At 57.1% G+C, this 14,068-nt stretch overlaps 2 protein-coding genes across 2 annotated transcripts; one reads left to right on the forward strand and one right to left on the reverse strand.

Annotated features, from left to right (window-relative positions):
* The first annotated feature begins 2,088 nt into the window (after positions 1 to 2,088).
* On the forward strand, positions 2,089 to 9,873 carry LOC118157354 (malignant fibrous histiocytoma-amplified sequence 1 homolog). Its single transcript, XM_035311638.1, has 11 exons — positions 2,089 to 2,229; positions 3,276 to 4,152; positions 4,532 to 4,823; positions 5,421 to 5,607; positions 6,430 to 6,620; positions 6,716 to 7,203; positions 7,790 to 7,947; positions 8,171 to 8,330; positions 8,785 to 8,855; positions 9,466 to 9,572; positions 9,706 to 9,873. Exons 1-11 carry the CDS (start codon positions 2,211 to 2,213, stop codon positions 9,721 to 9,723), a joined length of 2,568 nt encoding a protein of 855 aa, XP_035167529.1. The 5' UTR covers positions 2,089 to 2,210; the 3' UTR covers positions 9,724 to 9,873.
* Positions 9,874 to 10,218: 345 nt separating this feature from the next.
* LOC118157355 (interferon regulatory factor 3-like) lies at positions 10,219 to 13,979 on the reverse strand. The gene is made up of 12 exons (XM_035311639.1): positions 13,797 to 13,979; positions 13,537 to 13,699; positions 12,939 to 13,101; positions 12,784 to 12,857; positions 12,592 to 12,637; positions 12,320 to 12,442; positions 12,074 to 12,238; positions 11,840 to 11,965; positions 11,395 to 11,769; positions 11,132 to 11,250; positions 10,619 to 10,863; positions 10,219 to 10,578 (listed from the first exon to the last, which is right to left on the reverse strand). The coding sequence occupies exons 1-11, from the start codon at positions 13,817 to 13,819 to the stop codon at positions 10,717 to 10,719; spliced, it is 1,524 nt and encodes a 507-aa protein (XP_035167530.1). The 5' UTR covers positions 13,820 to 13,979; the 3' UTR covers positions 10,219 to 10,578; positions 10,619 to 10,716.
* Positions 13,980 to 14,068: the final 89 nt, after the last annotated feature.

Below are 14,068 nucleotides of genomic sequence, written 5' to 3' on the forward strand. Positions count from 1 at the left end.
GTATTCAGCACCTTTTAAACGTGACAAAAAGCACCTTTTTCCTTTTGCCTGTGTTAGGAAGAGAGAAGACATTTAACAGGGAAGCCGGAGAGAAAAACAGTAAGTTACGACTTAGAAAACAACTTATAAAGTGGCTTTTCCTTTCAAGGGGATCTGAATATAGGTGGCCCGTTAGATCAGGCAGCGGTAACATTCGTAAAGTGCACTTAAACTGCCCTCTTTGAGGGTCTTGCTGCTCATCTCCAAAGAGAAAACAGGCTCTTGGAGGTGATTTTTTTTAAATGAAGCAAGTAATTTCTCAGCTCTGACGAGCATGGGAAGAGCTCACAAATAGGAAGAACCCCCATCCATTGCTGCTTTTCCTGACTTTTCAGCAAACTCTGACCTCTATCTTGAGCTTTGTCAGAATTCTGTAATTCTGACTGGTTCCAAGTGTCTGTTGTGAGTGTGTGTGTTTGACTGTTTAAAACAAACAAAAACCTCCCCCAGTACTGCCTGGCCTGGCACACCACTTCACTGCCACTATTTGCTATCTCACTATCCCAGAGATGTGCTTAAGGACGAGCCCTGAGCATTTTGGAGTTGCTTCTCCCTCCTCTGTTCTTTGTATGGAAGTGCAAATTGAATGGAGTATAAAGGGTTGATGGCTTCTGCATTTCTTTGAAAATTTTGGAATGAAGCCTCTTTTTCAGGGAGAAAAGTCTTAGTTTTAAAGTTAAACATGTAGCCAGAATGCATACCTCACAGGTGGGTGTGGGATTGTAAACAGAAACACTTCTCATTGATTTCTTAAGAAAATAAAGCCCAGAAGCCTTTATGGCATTGTTGATACAAGAATGAGAGCGTTACCTAGTTGTGTTTCCACTTAGGCTGAAAATCAGACGCTTTGGGATTTATCAGAGGAACAAATCCGGAGTGATCAGTGATCACCTGACAAAAGGTTTGAATAACGAAGCTTGACCCAGTAATGGAAGCAACTATGTTGGTGACCAGGAAGATGACAACTGTCTGCTTTGTTCCTCAGATGGATTCACTGTGTTCAGTTCTTGGCTGGTACTAGTCTGAATTAGCTGCAATGGTAATAGCCAGGTGCAAGATATATCAGACGTGTATTGTCTAGGAACTGTTAAATTTCAATTACATCTGCTCCTGCCGTTGCCTGGAGGAGCATCGAAGCTGAAAAATACACGCTATGCAAGTGCTTTCCCCTGAAGTTGCGTGAGGAAGAATACTGGTTCCTTCATTCTGCCTACTGGGAAAAATAAATTCATGAGATTGCCTCTCCCAAGGGCTGACTTACAAAGAGTGACATACCTAAAAATGCCTTTTTGAGCACATTACACAAAACAATTTTTCTAGTATACTGCATATTCTATGTGCATCTTTTTTTCTGGTTGCCCTTCTTAGATCAGGTGCTGCCACCTGTTCAATGGAAGAAATCTTACTTATTTGACATGTGCAATAACCTCCTGTTAAATAACCTCCTCTACACCAGTGGTAACACTACAGTGAAAGAGAAGCTCCTTTAGCAAACACAAGGATTGTTGGAGGTTGGCACAAGCCCTCCTTTGCCACCGTCTTCATCCCGTAGGTGACCTCCGGGCATTCTTTATAGGTACGAGCTCTCTGGCTTTTGCAAGGCAGTGTTGAAAGAGGTCACTGTCCTCCCGGTAGGGGTGAAGGCCTGTCTTAGCAGAGCCCTTGTCGCTGCGTTTTAAGAGAAGAGTGTTCCTCTAGGGCTACGTTGGTTTGGATGGTGTACAGCACTCTGAGGCCAGGATCTTGGGTGGTTGCTCGTTTCCGTGTGGGAAATGCTTCATAATTACCAAGCAGTGCAGGTAGGTGCCCTGGCCCCACCATGGGGATTTAAAAGCAATTAAGTTACTCTGCAATTTAGCTGGTTTTCTGTCCAGTAAGAGAACGCAAATAGGGGAGGGCGTGAGGAAGAACTGCTCTGAGTCCTCTACGTTACGGGCAGCTGAAAACAGGAGGCCGGGTTCCTCCTGTCATTTCTCAAGCATGGTGATCAAGGGCTTGGTGTCTGCCCAGGCGTGCTCGAGTTCTTGGGAGCTGCTCTGGGCATGGATGGAGAAAGAGAGGGTGGGGTTCCCGTGCAGAGCCCGGGGAGGCGGGGAGCCACACAAGAGGAGGAAACGAAAGGGGGAGGCCGAGCAAACGGGAGGATCCGGCCGGTGCTGCGCTGCAGGGCCATGGCCCAGCCCAGAGCCTGTGAGTAGTTGCCCCGGCTCTTCGTGCTGCTCACGGGACCCGGTTCGGATGGTGGTGGGAGCCCTTTGGCTTGTCTTTCTGGAGAGAGGAGAGAAGAGGTGTTTGGGAGCGGGTCAAAGCTTGCTTTCCAAGCGGGCTCGTGGCATGCTCCAGGTTTAGGTGGTGATGCTGAAAGCTCCTGAGCCCGGCATCTTGCGCAAGGGGGTGCCATGCGCGGCGTCATCCGGCAAGGAAGTGAAACAAGGGAGAGGAGAGCGAGTTCAGCTCTATTTACTTCTAGTCCTGACCCCAAGCTCTATTCTCACGTGCAAATCCCTCTGCTATAAGCACTCTCCTTTTGGGGCTGCTCTGGCCCGAGGCCTTCCGCAGTACCCATCTCCTCCCTATCCCCTGGGAGACCCCATCTCTCCCTGTGTTATTGCCCAGCCTCCTCGGGCTGGCAGCAGCGATTTGGGGAATCTCAGCCAGCATCTGGAGGGGGAGGATGTGAGAGAGGAAGTGTCTGATCTCACCAGCCCTGCCCTCAAAGCATCGCCTTGGCTGTGGTCTGGAGCTGGGGGTGGGTGGCAGCACAAGGGCGATCTGGGCAGGTTATTTGGGGAGCAGCTCTCCTCCACGTGTCGGCTCTGCCCTGCTGAAATTAGGGTGGCTGCATCTGCTGCCGCAGCTCTCACAGTGCATTAAGTACAAAGCTGTTATTGCAACCCTGGGGCTCCTGGCTGAGATGCGGTGGGCACTGTTTCTTCTACTGCTTCCCCCATCTTCAGGCCCAGACAAGATCCTCTCGTCTCGGCTTTGTTCCCTCTCCTGAGCGGGACCAGGAGCTGCTCAAGCAGCAGACCGAGCCCGCAGCTGTGGTCACACTGCTCACACAGCTCTTTGAGTTTAGCCTCAGCTTTGCCTTGCTGGACAGAATGGTTTCAAATTTTGCCAAGCACAAGGTCTCGAGAGCAAATAATCTGCCCCCGTAAGGGTGAAGGGCTCTCTTCCAGCAGGCCAGTAACTGCGTGCGGTCCTTACAAACCTTTCCTGTCCCATGTGCCCAGATCCGGAGCAGGACTGCTTGCGGAAGGTGACCCTCTCCACCCAGAGGCTGCGGGTGCTGCCTCCAGCAGTCCTGAGCAATCCCACGCTGGAGAGCCTTGACCTTGACAGGAACAAACTCAGGAGCATCACCGGCATTTCTAAGCTTTGCAACCTGAAGAAGCTCATACTGTCCAAGAACGAGATCGTGGACTTTCCCAACGAAATCCAGAGACTGGTCTGGTTAGAGAAGCTCGAACTGAACCAGAACCAAATCCGGGTCATCCCAGAGGGGATTTTCTCCCATCTCCCCAGGCTTAAGCATTTGCGGCTGAACAACAACCGTCTTGGTGCTCTCCCCAGGGACCTGGCAGCCTGTCGAGGCAGCCTCCAGTACCTCAACATCTCCAACAACCTGTTTCGAACCTTCCCCCAGCCTGTCCTGCAGCTGGCAAACCTACAGGAGCTCCACGTGCAGAATAATGCCCTTCGCCAGCTCCCCAAGGAGCTATTCCAGGGGCAGTCCCTGAAAATGTTCAAGGCCAACGGGAACCCCCTCAGGGAGCCACCCAGCGAGGTGTGCGCCGGTGGCATCCAGCAGATCCTGAATTACTTCAACCAGCTCCAACATGGTTCAGGACAGGAGGACAAGAGGGTCAAGACCATGTTCCTGGGGGCCTCTCTGGCAGGGAAATCCACCATCTGCAAAAGCCTGAAGCAGAGACAAACCAAACTGGTGCCCCAGGAAGAGAGAACAGTTGGGATAGAGATCAGCGAGTTCCGGATCGATGACTTCACTTTTCTCTTCTGGGACTTTGCTGGCCAGCTGGAGTATTACATGACTCACCACGTGTTCATCACCCCACAGGCTCTTGTCATCCTTGTCATCAACCTCCACAGGTAAGTTCTGAATTCAAGGCAGAGCGGGAGCAGACAAATGAACCTGGGTTGGGTAAGCTTTTCCCTTCCATTTCCACAACTCTTGCCGGTTCCATTGTACCTTGATAGCTGTTCTTTTCTCTGCTGGAGTAAATACATCTCCCTCTCCCCCTTTCTGAAGATCATGGTTTTTATTAAGCCATTAGATCTGGCATCACCTTACTAAAGCCCCCTGTTTTGAGCGGTTTAAGCATTAACTTGTCTTGTGACAAGTTGATCCCAATCTAAGTGGTCCCCAGCTTTGCTTTCTGGCTCAGAGATTCCTCTTCAAGGGTTCAGTCTTCAAAGGTTCAGAGCATTAGATGTGAATTTGGAAATTTTTCTCTCTCTCCTTCCCCAGGTACCAAACTAACGATGACACTTTCAAGGACCTTGTTGGTTTCTGGATCAACAACCTGTCCATGCGAGTCCCAAACTCGGTGGTGCTTCCTGTGGGAACACATGTGGACTGCTGCCGGGAGGGGGAGGTGGAGGAGAAGAGGTCCGACATCATGTCCAAGATCACGGCCATGCTGGTGGAGAGAAAAAACAACCTTGCTCACTTCATCAACAACCTGGAGGACAGTGAGGAGCCTGAGTTTTATGTGGACCAGTGGGAGAGGCTGAAGGAGATGGAGAGCCACATGTTGACCGTAGGGCCGAGATTACTGTGGATTTGCTGCAGCTATCAGGGGAGCTGGGCAAGCCCGCAGGGTTTGGGATGCTTACACAGGCCTGTTTAGTGGGGTAGCTGATGCCGTGATGGTACCTCACGGTCTGCTTTCACCTCTCTCAGTACGCTGCTGGCGATGGTTGCCCACCGCTGCTGCACCAGACTGTTCCCACAGCAGCTCCATGGGGCTAGGGTGGACAAGTTTTGTTTGCAAGCACCAAGGCATGGGTGGGTGGTTTTCTGGGGCAGCTGCAGCGCAGGGCAGGTGTCCTTCCTGTGGTGGGGACGCCATGCCCAGCCACAAGGGCTGCTCCCATCCCTTCTTCTGCCAGTCTATTGCGGAGTGGCAGGGGAGGCCAGGCTGGACTTGGGGACGTGTCTGAAGCTGGGCCAGCAACAGTGTTGAGGCCAGATGCGCAGCACACTGTTTGGTGTGGCAAACCTCCAAGGATGCACAGCTTCACTGGGCAACCAGGAGCACTGCCTGGCTTCTCTCAGCAGGGCACCTGCCATTTTGTGTGGCTGTGGCCTCTGCCGGTCTTCCCTTTGGCAGGTGTGTGTGCTTTTTCTCTTCCAGATCTTAGACTTAGTTGCTGTCAACTGCACGGACCACCGTGACATCAGAAGGCTTGAAGCCACGATTCTGGAGCACGTGAGGAACGAAGAGCTCTTCCCCGAGGTGGTCCGAGTGCTGCCGCCTGTCTACCGGCAGGTGGAAGCCGCCATCGTGGATATCGCGCAGGGCGAGGAGGTGGCCGAGCACGGTGAGCGGTTCTGGTTTCCAAACCTACGTCTTGCCAAATTTATTTAATGCCCCTAGCCCCTTCCCTGTGTCTCCAGTGACAGGCCTAAGCAGGCAGGCCTGGTTTCTCACCCACATTTCCAAAGCAAAAGAAAAAATTTTCCTCCACCACCAGCTCCTGGCATCCTATCTGGCTCCCCCGCTGCCGCAGGGTTAGAGGATGAGGAGCAAACCCCTTTGTGTTGTGGAGATAAGCCAAATTTTGTTGCCTGTCTCCCTGTGTTCTCTGAATGACTAAATGATGCTGAGATTAAACTTGCCATCAGAGGTCTTCTGGGGGAAACAAGCCATGCACTCAAACACTGAAAAAAGCAGAATCAACCTCATTTTTCAGATGCTCAGCTGAGGTCCTGGCAGGCTGTCAGCACCCACCAGCACTGAGGCAAGGCAAGGTCATGGGAGCTGGAGGGTGGCGGGCCGAAGCATTGCTGCTTCCTGTGCGGTGGCTTCGCGACACCGCCCCAAGGGACATGTGTGCAGATGGGGACGCTCCCCTGGCACTCATTGTGAGTGACGGCGGAGCTGGTCGCCTCCCTGGGGATGTCTGTGCACACCTTTCGCACACCCTCTGAGCTTTGCTTCTCAGGCATCTGCTGTAGCACTGCAGAAGGACAGCCCAGGGTGGCCTTAGGCACTGAGCATCGCTCTGGTCCTGGCTGCTGCCCTAGGGGAGGCACGGCCTGTGTGACCATGGGTACTGGTGGTGCTCCTTGGCTCTGCAAAGCCTCCGACTGCTGGCTTGGCAGCTGTGGGCAGCGTGCTGAGCACCGGCGTCTCCCTCCAGGCATGATGGACCTCCAGTACCTGCTCAGCAAACTCTCCCTGCGCAAGCACCTGGCCAGCCTGGACAGAGAGCTTCTCCAGGACATCTTGCGGTACCTCCACCGCATCGGGCTCATAGTGTGGTACGAGGAAATCAAGCACCTGGAAAGCACCGTCTTTCTGCAGCCCACCTTCCTCATCACTATGTTCAGGGTAAGCACGGGGATAAAGACCATGATCCCTGCACGGCCCGAGCTCGGCGGTGCTCCTCTCGCTGCAGCCTCCTGCCTCCCTTTCTTCCTGCCCAGCTCCTTGTGAGGTACCGCCTGGTCCAGCAGCTGGAGAGCATCTCCGTGGACACGCTGATCGCAGAGCACGCCACCATCAGAGACAGGTCCAACTGGGTGTGGACCTTCAAGTCAAAGGCAATGCTGTGCCACCGGGCAGTGCGGGCTCTGGTGAAGTACCAGCTCTGTTCGGAAGGGATGCAGGACGTCTTTGAGGAGATCATGGGGTACAAGCCCCACAGAGGGAGAGGGAAGCTCTTCAGCCTCCTGGAGCACTTTGAGCTCTGCCTGGAGGTGAGGCACGCCAAAGCTCTCGACCCACAGGCCTGCGAGTTTGTGCCTGGGAAGCCGTGGGAGACTACACGGGGCCAAGGGGAGTCCTGGTACTTGTTCCCAACCTACCTGAACCAGACCGAAGAGGTTGCTGAGGTGTGGGGAGGAGATCACCCCGAGGACCTCCACATCCGCGCCTACTTCTCACCTGAAATACCTGAGGGTTTCTTTCAGAGGTAAGCAGTTGTTTCTGGCCCCGTGCTGAGGCTGGCTTTGGGGCTGGTTTGGTACAGAGCAGCTACGACAGGCTCTCAGCTGTGGCGACCATACCAGCTGGGGCACGAGGCTGGGACTCGGGAGACCAGGGTGGGACCTCAATTCTACCCCAGACTTGTGGGACCTTACACAAATCATTTTGATGTTTGCTGTCTAGATGTGAGCAAGGATAACAATCCTTCTGCTTCACCTTTCATGCAGGGTGGCTTTTGGCAGGCCCCAGGGCTAGTCTCTGCCTATCCGGGCACTTGGAGATCTCCCAGTCCCACTAGAGCAGAGAGCTGGGAAGGGTCCAGTTCCACTGGGACAGTTCCAGTTTCCAGAAGGTCTCCTGGGGTTCTTGACTTGTATTCAGAATTTTACCTGGTAGCCAAACATGGAAGCAGCTCTTGGCTTAAGAGGCTGCTTGAGCTTTTTGAGGTCCTCTTTCATCTTCTAGCTCGATTCTGGCTGACGTTGGCTCTGTATTTTTGAGGCCCACCAGGTGCCACACTTTCTCCGTGTGCGGGAGGAAGGAGATTAAAGCCCCAGGCAATCTATCTGCAGGTTCCTGGTGAAAGCTTGTTCCTTCTACTCCACACACTGGGTGGCCAAGGTGACCTGCCTGCTCATATGCAACGGCAAGCCTCTGCTGATCAAAGAGAACAACCAGAGGGCGTACAGCTATCTGGAGCTCCGAAGCAGAAAGCCAGCAGGAACGACGGGTAAGGATCCCTGTCCCTGTGCAGCACGTGCTGTGCTTGTGCCATGGCTCCCAACCAAACACCTCTGCAGCAATTCCCTTTGAAGAGGGCTGGAAATTGGTTAAGGTGAAAAACAGCTGGCACACCGGTTCTGATGGACACAACCAGGCTGGAAATGATCCACGTTCACCCAGGCCACCACTCTGGGCGGTCGTAACTGTGACTTTCTCCTTCTGTCTGGAAGGATTCCAGTTTACCTGGGACTTCCTCATGGCCGTTGTGTTCATCATCCAGAAGCTCTCAGAGGAGTGGCCAGGGCTGCACGTGTGCATGAAGACGCCTTGCCGGACTGCTGGCTGTCCTGCGGAGCTGGTCTGGCCAGACATGGACGGCAAAAACGCTGTGTATGTATGTGCTGTCTGGCTGGAGCCCGATGGTTGCTGTTGCAGTGCCAGGGAGGCTGATCAGCTTTTAAAAGATGTGTCAAACATTGCAATGCTGCTGGGTCCTGTGCTGCCCTTCTCCTGAGCCCGTGCCACACAGGTGGTAGCATTTAATGGCATGAGAAACTCGAGAAAGGAAGCAAAGGAGAAAAAAGTTGAGACTTGGGGGCTTAGGGAAAAGTCACATAACGCGCTCTCTGGCTTGGTCTGGGACAGGGCAGTGCCAGATTTCCCCCATTTCATAAGGAGCTGGGGGCTTGGGCACCCAGGAAGGCAGCCCCCATCCCACCAACCACAGGGCCCTATACTGGAGTGGGAAGAGGGATCCTCGCCCACCGCCTTGGCACCATCTTCCATGGGAAGTGCTGAAGGCAGATCCTGCTCCTTCTTATTCTTGTGGCTTTTTCCTTTACAGGACGAAGGAAGAAGTTAAAACCTGTGGAACGTGTGGTCATCGGTTTGGAACAGAGCTGCTCTTACCAAAAGGTGAGCCCAGCGGCCCTGGGTTTGTGCTGGAAAAGCTCTGGGCAGAGGAAAGCACCTCTTAATGTGTCCTGACGTGGTCTGCACGGAAAGGGCAGCGCCATAGAGCAGCCAGACGAGAAGCAGGGGGTTAAATGGGAGGTGTGGGGCTAAAGGGGCATGTCTACTGTCTCTGAGGAGCTGTAGGGAAGGAGCTGTAGGTGAGGAGCTTGTAGGGAAAATCCCATGCCTGGTGCCTGCTCATTTATGGCTCTCTTCCTGGCTGCCCAACGGTGGCAGCAAGTAGACTTTGTGCAGTTTGGTGAGTTACAAACCCTTTTGGTATGGGGCATCTCACCCCATGGGCACGTCCTGGCCACCACGCCGACAGTGGCTGTGACAGCCAGGCCTGGTAACACCGGCTGTGCTCTCCCTTCCCACTGCCCATCGTGCCTGGAAGCACGTCCCCCAACACCCAAACCGCAGCAGTTTTCCCTAAGTACAAAGCAGCTGCTGTTGCTGTCCTGTCACCAGTGGGGCTCCCTGTTTATCTTTCGGGTTGAATAACTCAGTTGCTGGGTTTATGGGAGCGGAGTTGCCTAACAGCTGACGGTCCCCTCCTGCGTCCCCGCAGTGCCCACGCACCCGGAGGCACCCCCGGCACAGCCTGCCGTTCACTACTACGTGACCAGCTACGGCACCACCACCTTTGGACCCAGCAGCATCCACGTCAACCGGCAGGTAGGTGGGGGGCCGTGCGTGGCAGGTCCCCTGCCGTGTCCCCGTGCCAGCCTCCCAAGCAGCTCCTTGCAGCTGGCTGGTCCTGCGCCGCTCTCCCGTGCTTTGTGTTGCAGTGACTCTATTATTTTTCCAGAATATCTCAAGTGAGTAACCTCGGGCCAGCAGGGAGGTGCTTGTGGAAGACAGAAATATTACTTTTAAGGCAGAGACAAGCTGTCCTGAACACATTTTCTTCCTGGCTTGCCAGTCCTGTATGCATCCGATGCATGGAAATAAATGCATAAATAAATGTGTCCTTCGTGCGTGGGAAGTCACCTCATCTACGGGGGACAGCATGCTTACTGCTGCTGCCGTACAAGCCTAGTGTCAGCAGCTACGAGATAAAGCACAGCAGCAATTCGGTGCCCCAAAGGTTAATAATTTAGCTGCGAAGGCCACTTCTGGTTCTTGAGCTGCACATCAAGGAGCCTACTCCCTGCTGCCGGGGTTAACCCCTGCATCGATCCCTTTCCCAAAGGGGACATGGTCACCTCCGTTGGGCTGCAGCTGGCCGCGGCTCTGCTGGGACAAAGCTGGCCCAGGGGCTTCAGGGGCAGGAAGGGCTCGGGGGCAGATGTCTATGCAACACCAGCAAGCAGGAAGCACCTTTATATATACATATATTTAAACTTAAAAAAAAAAAAAAAGAAAACAGAAAAATAAATCTGTACATGACCACACTCTAAAAAACATGGGTTAACAGCTGCCCGTCCTGGCTGAGGAGAGCCGAGTGTCAGTTCCAGCACCCGCCGGTGAAACTGTCCGTGGGGGCGGAGGAGGAGGGATCCCACCTCTGATGCCACGCCGCTGCTGCAGGGTTAAAGTGCCGCACAGCCAGAGAAGAGGTTTTGCCAACCACTTCTGGAGCTCTTAGAGCTGCTTTCTTTCGGAGGGTGGGATGTGGCCGGCCTGCATGGCCCCGTCTGTGCTCTGCTAATTCTCAGTCACCACCTGCAGCCAGAGCAGAGTTGCCAGACGTGCCCAGGGAGAGGAACGCAGCTCGTTCCTGCTGTGCAGCGGTGAGATCAGCCCATCCGGATGCAACAGCACCCGAAAACACTTCGCAAGCACCACAGAAGAGGCCGGGGGGCAGGGGCAGGGGGTGTCAGTCTATCTGCATGCTGTACTGCTCGATGAGCTCGTAGAGGCTGAAGGAGTCGGAGAGCTGCAGGCTGACGTTGCCACTGTTGAGGGAGGAGGCTCCCTCCCGCTGCACTTGCTCGTACCAGTGCTCGCAGAACTTGGGCACCAGCTGGGGCAGAAAAGGGACACCGTGTCCTGCAGGTGCCACGCTTCCCCGCGCGGCAGCCCTTGTGGCCCCGTCCCCCTAGAGCCGAGGAAGGAGGCACCCAGGGCACCCCATCTCCCCTGTCCCCAAGGGGCCCACTCCACACATACCCAGCCCCACACTGGCCCCCAGCCCCTGAGGGCTCCCCTCCCTGGCTTCCCACCGCCCACGGCCCCCAGGGAACACCTCTCCGCGCTGCAGGGTGGCTGTCAGCCCCCTTGGGGCTGCTCACCTTCACCAGGATGAGCTTGGACTCCTTGGGCTTGCAGTTGGAGAAGCACTGCCCGAAGCAGAGGAAGATGGTGAAGTCGGGGGACCGCTCCCTGCGGTTGTCACGAAAGTCCCTGAGCTCTGCAAAGCAAAGGCAGGGCTTGGCTTTGGGTTGAGCCCGAGACACGGCAGCAGGTACCGTGGGGACAAAAGGGACAGGAGGGTTCAGGTGGTGCCAAGCCTGGGGCTGCCCCCTTCCCACCACCTCAACCTTTCCTTCCCCACCTGTGCAAAACACGTTGAAGTCAAAGATGGGGGTCTCCTGGTCCCGGCACAGAAGGTTGGGCGGGGGTTTCCCGTTGTCGAGCTGCTGCGACAGGGCCCAGAAGACCTTGCACTTCTTCAGGCGGGTGGCGAAGAGCCTGCCGGCGCGCTGCTCCAGCCGCAGCCCCACGCTCAGCAGCAGCTCCTCGGTGTAGTGCCGCTGCTTGCTGTCGGCCAGGCCCTCGGGGCTGGGGAAGAGGATGCGCTGCCCTGGCTGCAGGGCCACCGCCGGGTCCAGAGACTGGTAGGCCAGCAGGCACTGTCTGTCATTCACCACCTCCTGGTGGACCGTCTTCCCCCGGTAGTAGATGGTGACATCCAGGTTGGGGGGGATCCCTGTGCCAAGCAGCGGTCAGTGGCAGCGGCCCCAAAAAACATCGCCCCGTTCCCTCCTCCAACCCCTCACCTGTGTCATCTGCTGGCGGCGGGGGGCTGGTGTCGGGGTGGAAGAGCAGCGCCTCGCCCGGGGACAGCACGGGGACGGCAGGCTCCTGCTTGGCAGGGTGTGTGTGGCACGGCAGCGGCACGGCCCCTGCGGCGACACGGGGGCAGCGTCGGCCTCGCAATTTGGGGACCCCCCCCCAGCCACTTCGCACCCCATTACAGCGGTTTCCCGTGGCCAGAGCCCCGCAGCACCCACCTGGGATGGTTTGCTCCCCCAGCAGCATGTGGTCCGAGGGGCTGTAGGCACCCAGCGGGGGCTGCTCTGCCACAGGCCCCCACTCCTGAAACGCCGTCGGGGGGAGGCAGCCGCCTTGGCCAGGGCCGGGCTGGAGCAGAACATCTTCGTCGTGCAGGACATCCCCTGAGGAGACATCACAGGTGGGGATGGGGTCACCCCAGCCCCTCTGCGCCTCCCCCTGTCCCCAAGCAGGGCCAGTCTCACCTGCGGGCGGCCAGGGGGACGGTGTGGGGTCGAGGGTGGAGATGTTGCAGTGCTGCAGCACCCACTGCAGCGTGTCCAGGTCCTCCAGCGTCAGCGACTGCGCGGTGGTAGCAGTGGCGCTGCCTGGGGGGGGCATGGCGGGGGGAGCTTTACCAGCCATCGGCGACCCCGAATTACAGCCCCTGCCAGCCAGCGGGACCCCATGGTGGCTCAGCCCTGGGAAAACCCACCCAAATCCCCCCCCCCACATGAGCTGGGGGACCGGTGCCTACCTCGGGGGGTGATTTGTGGGGCCACATCGCGGTGGTTGAGCTCCAGCTGCAAAGGGAAGCAGAAGGGGGCGTTACTGACTGGGCAGGGGGACGGGGTGGGTGCTGGCTCCAGTTCTGGAGCACCCCAAGGATTTGGGGGATGGGGGCTGCTGGCCCTGGCTCCCTCCCCTCCTGCCATGCTGACCCCATTACCTGTGGCTGCTGCTGCGGTGGGCTGTCCACCACGGGGCCCCCAAACCCTCCGTCCTGGCCGTGCTGAGGGGCAGCTGGAAGGAGAATGGGGTGAGGGGGGTGCCCTGAGCTCAGCCACCCCCTTCCCCAATTGCTCCTTGTGGGCCTGGTCTCACCTGAGTTGACGGCGAAGACCTTGTGAGGGTCGTCGCTGTTCTTGGAGTGGTCCTCCAGCAGCGTGAACATGTGGGTGCTCCTCAGGGCGCAGCGGAAGTTGGTCTTCCACTTGGCCGGGTCCTCGGGGCTCCCCTCGTACCTCCCGCTGGCCTGCGCCCAGGCCTGGGGGGCACGGGGGTGAGCCCAGGGACCCCAGCTCTGGGGGCACACAGTTTGGGGGGATGCCCGGTGCCCCCCTCCCCAGGTCCGCCCATCTCACCCACCTTGGAGACCTCTCGGTCGCTGCTGGCCTACACCTGTCCCCCCCGCCTTGTGGTCAGCCCGTCCCCCCCATCTTGAGGAACTTGGGGTCTCCACTGGTCCCCCCCCACCTACAGAAGGGGTGAGGTGGGAAGGGGCCTCTGGAGGCCCTCTGGTCCAAACCTGCTCAAGCAGGGCCACCTAGGGCCAGTTATTCCCATTCCCACCCACCTTGAAGGCCTTGGGGGCACTGCTGGTGGCCTCCATCTCACCTCCCTTGAAGGCTTTGGGGTGTCTGCACCCCCTCCCATCAAACCTCGACAGCCCAGTGGCCGCCTCTCCCCTCCATCCACCCACCTTGAAGATCTCGATGTCGCTGCTGGTGATGTCCTTCCTGGCGTTGTGCTTCCAGGGGATGCGGAAGACCCTGCGGGCCGGGTCGGTCCAGCAGAGCCCCTGGTACAAGCCGCTGTTGATGGCGTTCACCAGCCATGGCCCAAAGCGCAGCTTCTGGGCATCCCTGCGGGACACGGGGCCGTCACTGCAGGGGCTCGGGGCTCGCAGACCCCCTGCCCGGTGCTGGGCCCCCTGCCCGGTGGATGGAGGCTGCTGCTTACCCCTCGCTCTCCGCCGCTGCCATGGTGGCCCCGCTACCCTCGCACACCTCCCGAAGCTCCCAGCGGTGGCAGGGCTGGCTGGGGGGTCCCGGTGCCTTTCCCCCCAACCCGCTGGTATCGGGGTTCCCTTCCGCGGGTGCCGGCTCTTATAGGAGCGCAGCGGGAGCGGCTTTCCTGGAAATCACGTGGGGCTCCCGAAACTGAAACCGGCTGCTTGGGTGGTGGGGGGGGGGGGGGGGGACGGGCGGCTGGCTGGGGGCTCACGGCACCCC

This window comes from Oxyura jamaicensis (assembly GCF_011077185.1).
Source record: "Oxyura jamaicensis isolate SHBP4307 breed ruddy duck chromosome 5 unlocalized genomic scaffold, BPBGC_Ojam_1.0 oxy5_random_OJ106425, whole genome shotgun sequence".
Taxonomy (NCBI): Eukaryota; Metazoa; Chordata; class Aves; order Anseriformes; family Anatidae; genus Oxyura; species Oxyura jamaicensis.